The 13,554-nt window shown below is 39.1% G+C and overlaps 1 protein-coding gene across 8 annotated transcripts in view; it reads right to left on the bottom strand.

Moving 5' to 3' along the window:
* The window catches only part of LOC127574054 (microtubule-associated protein 4-like), a 218,124-nt gene that overhangs the window by 80,149 nt on the left and 124,421 nt on the right, over positions 1–13,554 (bottom strand). For 7 of the 8 annotated variants that reach the window (XM_052022658.1, XM_052022657.1, XM_052022661.1 and 4 more), the window contains one exon: positions 2,897–3,025. The exons of the other annotated variant lie outside the window; for it this stretch is intronic. In XM_052022658.1, coding sequence (XP_051878618.1) covers positions 2,897–3,025 — 129 coding nt within the window. The remainder of the gene's footprint in view (positions 1–2,896; positions 3,026–13,554) is intronic. 8 annotated transcript variants of the gene reach the window in all.

Below are 13,554 nucleotides of genomic sequence, written 5' to 3'. Positions count from 1 at the left end.
CCCTTCTTGCCTGCTCCACCTTTGGATAAGTCAACTTCTGATCTTTTACCTTATCACTGCTTCCCTAGGCTACCTCCATTTCCTTTCACTCTCATAATATACAAAAATCCCTCAACACTCTTGAATAAACTCAATCTCTGGTCCTCCAATATCCTCTGAGTAGAGATGTCTAAAGATTCATTGTCCTCTGGATGAAAGAATTATTTTCTCAACTCAGTCCTGAATTGGTGACCCTTTATTTTGAAACATTGACCCCATTTCGAGAAAACCCAACCAGGGGAAATATCATCCTTGCATCTACCCTGTCAAACCCTTTAAGAATTTTGTATGTTTCAGCAAGAGCTCTCTTTTTAAAAAAATTCAAGAGAATGTAGGACCAGCCTGCTTAATCAGTCATCAAACGACAATCTCCTCTATCCAAGAATCAATCTGGTGAACTTTCATTGCATTACACCAAATATATCCTTTATTAGATGGGACATCACACCCGTACACAATGTTTGAGGTGCAGTCTCACCAGGGCTCTCTTTTATTTCAATAAAATGTTTACTTTTGCAATCAAATCCACTTCTAATAAAGACCAATATAGATTTGCTTTCAGAATGGCTTTCTGTAACTTCAAGTTAGATTTGTGCTCTGAACATTAATTCTCACCATTTAAAGTAAAACTCTGCTCTTTTATTTTTTCTGCTGAAGTGGATGACATCATGCTTTTCCACATTATACTCCATATGCCACATCCTCACCCACTCATTTAGCTTGTCCATATCCCCTTGAAGCCTCTCTGTATCCTCCTCGCAATGGACACTGTCACCCTGATTTATAATATTAGCAAACTTGAATACATTATGCTTGGTCCCCTCTAAGGTCAGAAATCAAAAGATTTAGAACATTAAAGAAATCAAGGGATAAGGGGCTGGTGCAGGAAAATGGCACTGATGTGAAAGATCAGCATGATCTTAATGATTAGTTGGGCAATATGAGGAGTTGAATGGCCTGCTCATTCTTATGTCCTTACTATATTCATCCAATTCCTTAATCATGACTTTCCCTCCACTGTAATTGATAGGGCTATGTCCCATTCTTACACTCAAAGCAAGTCTTCGACTTTCATCTCACCAGCCTACACATTTCGCTGAAACTTCCACCACTTTCAGAGATGCCATCTGCTTACATGATGGTCACCACAATTTGATGCAATAAATAATATGCAAAGTACTCTGAAGGTTTTTCCATCAGGCATTATAAATAAAAGCCTTTTTTTTAAACTGAATATCACAAAGATACCAGAGGACATCAGTTTAAGGTCAGAGGAGGAAAGTTTAAGGGAGATGCCAGTGGTAGGTGTTTTTTTTCTTTTTGATATATATACACACAGAGAGTAGTGGTGCCTGAAAGGCAGTGCCAGGGGTGGTGGTAGAGACTGATACAATAGGGACATTTAAGAGGCTCTCCCATTCCCCATCATCCTGTGCGTATTCACCTATACCAGCTCCTGACTGAGCAATGCCTCAATTTTAAAATTCGCATCGTTTTAAAATTCTGTGTGATCTTAACTTTCTCAGTGTTACCTTCTGTCCTATGACTACAGTTATTTAGGGCCCTCCAACTTGGGACTCTTGCATAACCCTGATTTCACTAGTTTCACCCACAATGGCAGCCTAGCACTGAGGTACTACACACCAGAATTTTAGTTCATGGTCTGTACCTTTCCACCTCTCTTTCCTCCTATAAATTGTCCCTTAAAGCCTATCTTTTTATTCAAGATTAGGTCATCTGCTTTAGCATTTCTTGTGTGCCTCTTAATTAAAACTTGTCTGATAGTGGAATTAAAACAGAAAATGCTTAAAACATTCAGGCAGCATCTGTAGAAAGAGAAACAGAGTTGACACAAGAACGGGGTGGAGAATTAGAGTGGCTTTACTTTAGTTCTCTATCGCACGCTGGTCTCTGGCCTTCTGCACTGTTTATAATGAGGCCGAACACACGCTTGAGGAACAATAACGCATCCCCTGTTTTGGTACATTGAAGCCTTGCAGGCTCGATATCTAATCCTACAACTTCAGGTAACTCACTTTCTATACAAGTGCCCATTTCTACTGCAAGTCATTCATCTGTGATACTGGCTCAGTCTTTCTCTCCACATTAGTATAGTCTAACCTGCAGGACCCGTCCCACAACCTTGCTTTTTGCAACACATTATGCTTCTTTGTCTGTTTTAATCATCATCTAACCGCCCCCATTAATCTATCTGACCAGAGGATCTCTGCAATTTATCCCCACTGCAACCAAGACCTCACCCTACCACAAATATTTCCTTTGTCCTATCCATCCCTCCCCTCATCTTCTCCAACTTAAAACTAATTTGTTTTTCTCTTTCCCAATTAAAATGAATGTTTTTTGACCTGAAACTTTAACTCTGTCTTTCCACAGATTCCTCTGACCTGCTGAGTGTTTCCAGAATTTTTATTTTTATTTCAGATTTCCAGCATCTGCAGTTTTCTTTATTTTTGTTTTTATTTGATATAGTTCCTAGGGATGTATACAATGGTAAATGCTCTGCATAAATGCAAGTTCTTTTCTTGGAAAAGGATAGCATAATAAAAAAAAACACAGATCTTTCTTCCCTTTCCTCAGCTCCAAACCCAAACAAAAATGCACAGGAAATCTTGATGAAGGGTTCTGGGATGGGCGAAGGGGAAATGATGACTTCAGAATAACAAACTGCGAGAGAACCTTGCATCTTAACAACTCACTCAATTGAGGAACAAGGGGTTACAAGGCAGTGGGAGAGAAATATTTGAAAACATTTCTTCCTTACTTTTCTTCTCCAACATCCCCTACCAATCAAATAAAAAATAAATCTATGATCCTAAAATTTGACATGTATCCTTACCAAGAAGGCTGAAGGGAGATTCTGTGCTCATCTGTGCTGACTGCGACATCATATTCATTGCCACCTCATCTTCATGATGTTTATTACCAAAAGGCAACAGCTCTGCGCCAACTGAAACATTGTGCATTTCTGTAAAAGTACACAAAAGTTCAAAGTTTACCACCTATCCTGTTTCTCAAAAGCACAGCTAGTGAAAACAAAATAATTTTATAATAAATTTCAACTTTTTCAGCAATCTCTGCTTTCTTTCCCCAACAGAAGAGTCATGAAGATGTGCTACGATCTGTAATACAATTTCATCCCAATAATGGCCTAATCAGGTTTGCCTGGCAAACTTTCCAAGTGGAATTGTTTACTGATACTGATAGAGTTCATATATGAAAAATGGCAAGGAACCAGCTAACAGTGTTTGCCAACTTGGAACAGAAATAAAAACAAAAATTGGGAAAGCAAGATGCTGATTTTAAAAAATATCCACATGATGTAGGTATCACTGGCAAGGTCAGCATTTAACATTTCTCTTCATTGCCCTTTTGTTGGGTAGTTTGCTATTTCTAAGGACAGTTAAGAGTTAACCAGATTGCTGTGGATCTGGAATCACAAATGGAGAATTTAATCAAACCACTTGGGTTTTTACAACAATCCATTATTTATTGAATTTAAATTCCTAGCTGCCATGGTGGGATCTTGATTCATCAGCCCAATAACTTGACCATTAGATTAGAATATAGTCTCAGACACAACCATGGATTAAGAACTCATGAGTGCCTACTGACCAGTTCTTTCAAAGAAATTTTCCGCAGTGATCAACGAAAGTATATTCCAGCTAAAAGCAAAGACAGTAAGGGTGGGGAGATCCAGCCTTGGATAACTAATGAAGGCATCAAACTAAAAGCTCATGCATACAAAGTCGTCAAGAGTAGTGGGAAACTAGAAGATTGGGAAAACTTTAAAAAGCAACAAAGAACCACCAAGCAAGCAATAAAGAAAGGGAAGATAGACTATGAAATTAAACCAGCACAAAATATAAAAATAGATAGTAAGAGTTTTTATAATTATATAAAGCAGAAAACGATGGCTAAGTGAACGTAGAGCCCTTGAAAGATGAAAAGGGGGAACTAATATTGAGTAATGTGGAAATGGCCAAGGCTTTGAATGACTATTTTGTGTTGGTCTGCACGATGGAGGACGCATCTAACATGCCAAAGAGAGATGTTATGGATGTGATGGCAGATGAAGACCTCGATACAAGTGATATCATTAAAGAGGTAGTGCTGAACAAACTAGTGGGCCTAAAGGTAGGCGAGTCCCCTGGTCCTGATGCAATGCATCCCAAGGTACTGATAGAAATGGCAAGTTATAGTAGAGGCGTTTGTGGGAATTTACCAGAATGCTCTGGACTCTGGGCAGGTCCCAGTGGATTGGAAGACAGCAAATGTCACGTTACTGTTTAAAAATGGATGTAGGCAAAAGGCAGGTAACTATAGGCCAGTTAGCTTAACATCTGTAGTCTGGAAAATGTTTGAAGCTATCATTAAAGAAGAAATAGCAAGATATCTGGATATAAATGGTTCCATCAGGCAGACACAGCATGGATTCAGGAAGGGCAGGTCCTGTTTGACAAACTTACTGCAGTTCTTTGAAGATATAATGAGTGCAGTGGATACAGGGGAACGGGTGGATGTTGTATACTTGGATTTCTAGAAGCTGTTCGATAAGATGCCACATAAAAGACTTATCCATAAGATAAGGATACATGGAGTTGGGGGTAATGTATCAGCATGGATAGAGGATTGGTTAACAAATAGAAGGCAGAGTGTTGAGATAAGTGGGTGTTTCTCTGGTTTGCAATCAGTGGTGAGCGGAGTGCCACAGGAGTCAGTGCTGGGTCTGCAACTGTTCACGATATACGTTAACAATTTGGAAGAGGGGACCAAGTGTAGTGTATCCAAGTTTGCTGATGACACTAAATTGAGTGGAAAGCAAACTGTGCAGAGGATGCGGAGAGTCTGCAGAGAGATGTAGATAGGTCAAGTGAGTGGGCAAGGGTCTGGCAGCTGGAGTACAATGTTGTTAAATGCAAGGTCATCCATTTTGGAAGGAAAAACAGAAGATCAGATCAATATTTAGATGGTGCAAGATTGCAGCATGCTGTTGTGCAGAGGGACTTGGGAGTGCTGGTGCATGAATTGCAAAAAGTTGGTTTGCAGGTGCAACAGGTTATCAAGAAGGCAAATGAAATGTTGGCCTTCATTGCTAGAGGGATTGAATTTAAGAGCAGAGAGGTTATGCTGCAACTCTACAGGGTACTGGTGAGGCGGCACCTGGAGTACTGCATGCACACTTGAATATTAGCTTTGGAGACGGTACAGAGGAGGTTCACCATGTTGATTCTAGAGATGAGGGGTTTAGCCTACGAGGAGAGATTGAGTCGTCTGGGACTAACTGGAATTCAGAAGGATGAGAAGGGATCTTATAGAAACATATAAAATTATGAAAGGGATACACAAGATATCCTTTGTGTATATCTCGGCAAGGAAAGTTGTTTCCACTGGTAGGTGAGACTAGAACTAGGAGACATGGCCTCAAGATTCAGGGGAGTAGATTTAGGAATGGAGATGAGGAATAACTGCTTTTCACAGACAGCAGTGAATCTGTGGAATTCTCTGCCCAAGGAAGCAGTAGCAGCCACCTCATTAAATATATTTAAGATATTTATTTATTAGTCACACGTACATCGAAGCACATAGTGAAATGCATCTTTTTGCGTTACTGAAAATGTGCCGGGGGGCAGCCCGCATGTGTTGCCACTCTTCTGGTGCCAACATAGCATGCCCACAGCTGTACATCTTTGGAATGTGGAAGGAAACCAGAGCACCCGGAGCAAAGCCACGCAGACACAGTTAGATAGATGTTTGCATTGTAGGGGAATTAAGGGTTATGGGGGAAAGGGAGGTAGGTGGAACTGAGTAGAGAGCAAGAACAGCAATGATCTTATTGAATGGCGGAGCAGGCTCGATGGGCCAGATGGCCTACTCCTCTTCCTTCTTAGAACCCTAAGTGGTTACTGATGGCTGTGGATCTTAGGACAAAAATATTTTCACTTTTCTATTATATGGCTTTGGCGAAAGACTTAGTGCAAGTTGGTCAATCTCACAAACACAGTACAAAACTGAAGTTTGAGCTAAAAGGTGGCCATTCAACAACGAAGAGCAAAACATAACCAAAGCAAATGCACTACTCTGCCAGAAGAACTGGACTTACTGTCAGCAATATGTAGTCTATACATTTTTCTCCTTACATAGGTCATTAGATAGGTTTCATTGAGAATACTAGAACATAATCATAGGATTGTCCACAAAAACCATGGGGCCAGATTTTACTGAACTGGCTCCCATACCTAGTGTCATTCCCTCTGTCTCTTCACATCTTTTTTTCACCAGTCTGGATGCTTATGGACAAATGCACTAGCTCAAAACATCCAAGATTCCTGCAGCATAGTCTCAGCAGGTACAAGACCTTTGCAAGGCAATGAAGCAGCCCTGCCCCTGAAACAGTTCTAAATGACAGTCAACAATGCTGTTGTCATTAATTACATTCAGAAAAATGTAAAAGAAATATTGAAATAAATAAGTTAATCAAAGGATAATTAAAACAAATTTTTAAAATTAAAAATATTAAACTAAAGCAAAATGATTGCAAAACAAAAACTACTTTTGCCTTTGCCTTTTAATCTGTAACCCTACTATCCTCATTGATAATCAATAGGATCTCAGATTGTGTGTCAGATTTCTTAGACCCAACTGGCTCATCTTTATGTGGATGCCCACTCTCTCTATACGTCCATCCCAGACCAGGATGGTCTGAGGAGCCTTTACTTCTTCGTTGAACAAAGTCATATTCCATCACTACTCACCTTCATCAGGCTGAATTTGTTCAGCAATTTTTCTTTCAACTCGACTCACTTTTTCCAAGCCAGAAGTGTAGCTATGGGAACTCACATGCACCCAAGCTATTCCTGTCCTTTTGTTGGATACTTGAAATAGTCATTGCTTCGGTCCTATTCAGGCCTCCCTCCCTCCCTCAACTGTTTTTCCAATACAATGCTAACTTACATTATTTTTGCTCCCAATTTCCACCCTGCTCTCACGCTCTCCTGGTCTATTTCTGACTTTTTCCTTCCCTTTCTGGGCATTTCTATCACCATCTCAAGCAATAGATTAACTACCCATATCCATTACAAGCCCACTGATTCCCACAACTATTTTGACTACATCCCTCAATCTGCTTCCCACAAGGATTCCACTCTGTTTTCCCTGTTTCTCAGTGCCTGTCGTATCAGTCCACTTTTCAGAAGCCGTCTTTCTTCTCCCTTACCCATTGTTTTTCCTTTATTACATTTGACTGGTCTCCTCTATTTTCAGCCCCTTTCCTCTCAACCAGAACAAAGACAGGGTTCACACAAGAGATTCTGCAGATGCTGGAATCTGAAGCAACACACACAAAATGCTGGAGGAACTCAACAGGTCAGGCAGCATCTATGGAGAGAAATAAACAGTTGATGATTCGGGTCGAGACCCTTCAGCAGAAAGGAAGAGGACAGAAGCCAGAATAAGGAGGTCAGGGGAGGGGTAGGAGCACAAGCTGGCAGGCGATAGGTGAGTCCAGGTGGGTAGGGGAGACGTGGATGAAAGGGAGTGATGCAAGAAGCTGAGAGGTGTTAGGTAAAAGTGGCAAAGGGCTGAAGGAGGAGGAAATCAGCAGAAGAGGACAGTAGATAATTAAATAAAGGGAAGGAGGTGGGGAATGGATGGGCAAGTCATGAGGGCAGGGGAGGGGAAAGAGAAGGGGTGAGGGGCACCATGGGAATGAGGGAAAACAAAGGGGTGGGAGAGAAAGGATAGGGTTCTCCGTGCCCTCACCTACCATCCCACTCCACTTCACATTCAGCAGATCATTCAAAACTTATGCCACCTTCAAGAGGATTTACCACCAAGCATCTTCCCTTTCCCTCCCAACATTCTGAAGGGATTGTTCCCTGCACAATTCCATGGTCCACTCTTCTGTTTCCACCAACTAACCGCCTTCTTGCATCATTTTTCAATGCAATAGTAGATGCAGTACCTGTCCTTTTACCTTTCCCACCATGCAGGCACACAAACACTCCTTCCAGGTGAAGCAGAAAAGCAGTTGCATTTCTTCCAATTTATTGTACTGCATTTGGCACTCAGGGGATATGGTTTCTCCTACACTGGAGAAATCAAATGCAGACTGGATGACTACTTTGCAGGACACCTCCATTCAGTCTGCAAAGGGAACCCAGGCTTCCGGTCACCTATCACTTTAGTTCTCCATCCCACTCCAACAGAAACCTCTTTTGTTTGGTCTCCTGTATTATTCCAATATTAAACTTGAAGAACAGCACTCTGCTTTCCAAATAGAGATGTTGGATGTTGAACTTCCTCCTCTTAAACATAAGTGAGGACTTGTCTATAGACCCTGCCATGAATTCCACCCTCACCACCAATTCCTCAATGTCTATTTGCAATCTCTACATTCTTTTCAGCAGAGATTAATTTTGATAATACACTTTCAAGCAAAAAGATTGCTACTTTCATCTCCATAAAATCATACTCTTAACTCCCACCTCAGCTCATATTCTGCTGAGAACCTCAAACACATTTATCACCTCCAGACAAGTTTAATCCAGTATTCACCTAGTTGGTCTTCTTTTCTCCATCCTCCCAAGGATCAGCTTATACTACATTCTTTCCGGACCTATTATTGGGCTGCAGCTCTTCTAATGCCCAACATCTTAAATTTTCATCTGTAACCATCTCTAGCACAAAACTGAGGAATTTTCACAGATTTTTTTGATGCTGGTCTCTTGTGCACATCATCCCCATCACCAAACTTTAGCAATTTTTTTGATACCCCATACCCGTGCTCCAAGATTTATTTTCTCATCTCCTCTCACTCCTTTTACAGATCCTCCCAAAACTCATTTCTTTTACCAAGGATTTAGTTACCCTTCCTAAAGTCTCTTTATCTTTTATCACACCTATGTGAAATGTCTTGGGTCATTTTGAGTAAAAGTTCTTTATTCAGTGATTTGTTCATGGAGGAGTCTACATCTTAAAGTTGAATATCTGAAGTTTAAGCAGTAGGCCCTGCAGAACCCATCCATGCACCCTCCACTACAGCATTCTACAACTCCTGTGCCCCTCCCTCCCACCAATACTTTCCAATAACCTGAAAAATTACCATCTCAGTTAGCCTGCAAAATTTTGTGCCCCCAAAAAATACATGATGAACATTAAGAGGTGCAAGAAATATTTTAATGATAGTACTGCAGACCAAGTTTATCACTTTAAAATTTTGAGTTGACAAGAAATGCAGTCCACATTGTTTCTAGTTCATAATACTGTAGAAAAAGGACAGATCTTACATATACTGTATGTCAAGTTCAGATAACAGAGCATAAATCTGCTTATGGAAGCTGCTCTTTTTAACCTGTAAGTATACAAGGGAGGGTGCAATAGATCTCAAGTTGCAACTGAGGTGCACTTCACCTTGGTTGTTTGGTATTCCATGGCTATATTTTAAGAGCAGGGTTTTTTTGGTATCTGACCAGAATTTCTCCCTCAAACATCACAAGAACAAAGAAATGTCTACATACATTGGCACTCTTAAGGAGGAACTACTGAAGCAACACTGTATACCAACACTGCATTTTGAATGCATTTCTCTATGTAAAACAATTCTCAATATGACAGGTGGTTTAAAGATAGTTTTGAATATTTTAATCTTAAATTTAAAAACTCTGGCTCCCAAGATCTTGTTTTCTCCACAAAAAACACCAGTAGCTCTACTGCTTATACAGAGCCCAAAATATAGCCCCTGATACTATATTATTATGCAGTTGCACATATCCATTTACAGTCAAGCATTATGGATTACCTTCTGTTTTCCTTCTGTATCCATATGTGAAAGCACTTGAACTCAATTGTAGAGATGTACTAAGCTTGTTCAAAGGCTCAGTAGATAAATACACAATTAACAAGCTACCTACCCAAACCGAAGTAAAGGAATATTTTAACTTTATGAGGAAATTTTTCAGTTGCCAAACTAAATAATACAAATTTTGGGCAGTAAATATGACTAACTCCAATCTAAGGTGTCACATTAGACATGGGCTGTATCTGCTACATGTTCATATTCTCTCACCCAAAGCTGCATTAGAGTCAACAAGTAGAAGTAACAATGTAGACAGCCAGAGTTTATGTCCATGCTTATTTCTTTTGGATCTATATGCCTGCCATCCCATTCAAATGATTTATTATCTAGGCATGAAGTCTAGAAGATTTACTTACAATTTATTGATGCAGTTGTTCTTCCCCATTAAGACACCCTTTTCCCTTTGTAAATTCAAAGTATTGTTCTTCTATTCATTCCCTTCTGTAGTTCAGAAAATATTATTTTCCCATCATCCAGTTAACAAAAACATTATCCTTCCATCCTTCCCCCAATATCTAAACACACTGCAAGTTCTCAAGAGGCACAAAGGCAGGTGGATAATTAAACCAAGCCACATAGTACGCTGATATTAGATGACAAACCATCAGGTTGAAAAGTATGGAAACACCTGGATGAAGCCCAGGAAATAATCCAGACTAATTGGTCCAACTTGCTACAATATCTGTGCTATTTTAAGTAAATGTTTCTTTACTTATTATCAGTGAGAGGAAATGGTTTATTAAAAATATTTACATGTTCCTTATACAACTTTATACAGAAAAAAATGTTAACTGGATTCTGGTTATGCCTCCTTTTAGAGGTAAATACTCATACAATCCCCCTATCAATCATGTGAAATACGAGTCAGAACCTCTGAATTACTTTAGATTTTATTTAGAAAAAAACTCAAGATATTTTGCAATCAAAGCAACATTTATGTGCTTTAGCAAACTGAGAAAAGATAGATGGTCTGCAGATTGTAATTACAATTTTTCAGAAAATGTTAGGATCATAAAGGATCTGTTTTTGCTCTATTCCAGATGTGCAAATGTCACTATAAATCTGCAGCTATTAATCTCTGCTGTGAGTACATTAATCAAATAAGGACAGCTATCTCATCAACAAGGGCATCCACACCACTGCAGGCAATTATCAAACAGAATACACTTAAATGGATAGCCAGAAGTATTATTTAGGCCTATTGAGTTTTTAAAGTCAGAGTAAGATCCAAAATTATGGCTGTTTGCTCTGTAATAAAATTTATCTTCACAGAGCAATGCAGAAAGTCACACAATTTAAATACTAATATAAGAATTTACAAAATTTATAGTCATGAGAAGACTAAGTGGTTCTACCCAGCCTCAAATTTGAGTTTTTTTTAAATTGATGCATCATGATATGGGAACCCTCTAACCATCTGGAACCATGTAAAATCATCTGACCACAGAACAGTCACTAAAACTACTCAGCAGTGATATGTGGACCTTTTTTTTTTAAAAAGGACAGATCAAATGTCTGTAGGCAGTGCCACAAACCCAGTGTTAGCTGGACATGTGACTCAAATTTGAGGTTTTTTTAAATTGATGCATCATTAAAATAAGGTCTCATTTATCATATACCAGTAATGCTGATGCACATCATTTAAATAAGTAACTAAATTTAATTCACTTGGGTATGGATTTATTACAACTCCAATACAAAGTAAATTCCAATGATAATGTTTCAGGTTGCTAATGTAACTTTCTTTCTCCACAGATGCTATATGACCTGCTGAGTATCTCCTCACATTTCTTTTAAATCTAAAAATTACAGCTCTGTCCAGACTTGAACCATATAGGTTTGTTTCCTCACTTCTTCCATGTTCTCCAAATCACCATCAGATTCCTGCTGGGGACCATGTGTTTATGAAGACTGGGCCAGTATCTGCCATCCCAGCCACACAAAGTTTTCACATGGTCATACAGGAATTTGCCCACAGAACTGAATACCACAGAAAAAATAAAGAAAATAGAAAAATAAAGTCACGAAATTGAAAGAAATAAAGCCAGAGAAGAATAAAAATCAGAAAGTTATTTGACATTGCTTTTTTTTTTAAAAAAACAGACAAGTCAACAAAACTAGGAAGGAAACAACATAAATAGTATAGAATTTAGGATGTTCAGTTGAAAATGAGGAAGTTAAAGGTGAAAAGCATGCCATGCACATAGTAATGTCACAGATGTTCTATGGTACTCTCACCAGCAGAATGCCACAATCTCATGAACACATATTGCATGAGGAGAAAACCTCGGCCGCCATTCCTAGTGCAGTATGAGATAAAAGCATGCTGGCGGATGTGTTGTCCTGCAGTTAAGATGTTAAATCAAAGCACCATTTATCGCCTGCCATGCATGTAAAAGGTTTCAGGAAACTATTTCAAAGATGTTCAGGTTGATCTCCCCTCTGTTCTGGCCAACATTTGCACTACAATCACTACAATTAAAAGTTGTCTGGTTGATAGTGCATTGCTATTTGAGGGATCTTGCCAGCATAAATTATGCACTATGCCTTTTTCTAATATCGCTATGCTAAATATTAACTGCACTTCAAAAATCAATGGGTTTAAAGCTCAGGGTGTATCTAAATGTGTTGAATGAGCTCTATAAATGTAAATCTTTCCTTCTTTCTCAGGAGAGAAAAGAATGTAGTACAGTTTACAGTTCAGCAGGAATAAAGATAAAATTCAGAGACAGTGTCAAAAAATGCATCAATAATAAAAGTACTGTGATTAGAAGAATCTCCTTGAATTGAAATAGAACACTTTTGTTCCAAACTCAATCCTTCTAAGAATTCATAAAAATTAAGTGACAAAAGAGGAAGAAAATAAGGCTAGTCAACCCAAAACAGATTATAAATTAATGCCAAATCCATCATCTTTTATATCCATTTAGCACTTCTCTGTGTCAATCAGGAAACAGCAAAATCTAAAACCTTGAAGAAAGGGTGCCATACAGCAAAAACTCACAACCAGGTTGAACCTAAAGAGTACAGTGTAATGCCAACAAGATGTCTGGATCTAAATAGTTTCAGTGCATAGATGATTCTGCTTGATCGTACCTTCTCCCACCCTGCTTCCTGCAAGGACTCCATTCCATTCTTGCAGCTTCTCCACCTCATTTGTACATTTTCCACACCAGTGCTTCCAAAATGTCTTTCTTTATCCTTAACCATAGCTTCTCCTCCATTACAGTTGACAAGTTCTCAATTGTATCCATTCCATTATCATACTCGTGCTCTCACCCTCACTGCTCCATCTATAGCAAGGACAGCTAATTCCAATGAAAAGTCATCTGTGATGTAATTTTTTTTCTCTCTTCATAGGTACTGTCTGACCTTCTGAGTTTTTCCCAACATTCTCTATTTTCAGATGTTCAACAACAGCAATATAATCTCACATTTCCAGAATTGCCTTTTCCTCTCGCTCCTCTGTCCTCATCTATCTCCTTCTATTTACATGTCTTCCAGCTGCAATCAGCTGCAATCAACAAACCACCAATCCCTGCCAGCTGGCCCCACCATGATATATCATTCAGTCTCTCATCCTATCACACAAATTCCCTTTTCCCTTCTCTAAAATTTGGAAATTTGATTTCTAAATGTTC

This window comes from Pristis pectinata, chromosome 9 (assembly GCF_009764475.1).
Source record: "Pristis pectinata isolate sPriPec2 chromosome 9, sPriPec2.1.pri, whole genome shotgun sequence".
NCBI classification, from domain to species: domain Eukaryota; kingdom Metazoa; phylum Chordata; class Chondrichthyes; order Rhinopristiformes; family Pristidae; genus Pristis; species Pristis pectinata.
The sequence above is the reverse complement of the archived record's forward strand: the minus strand, read 5'-3'. Positions and strand labels throughout refer to the sequence as shown.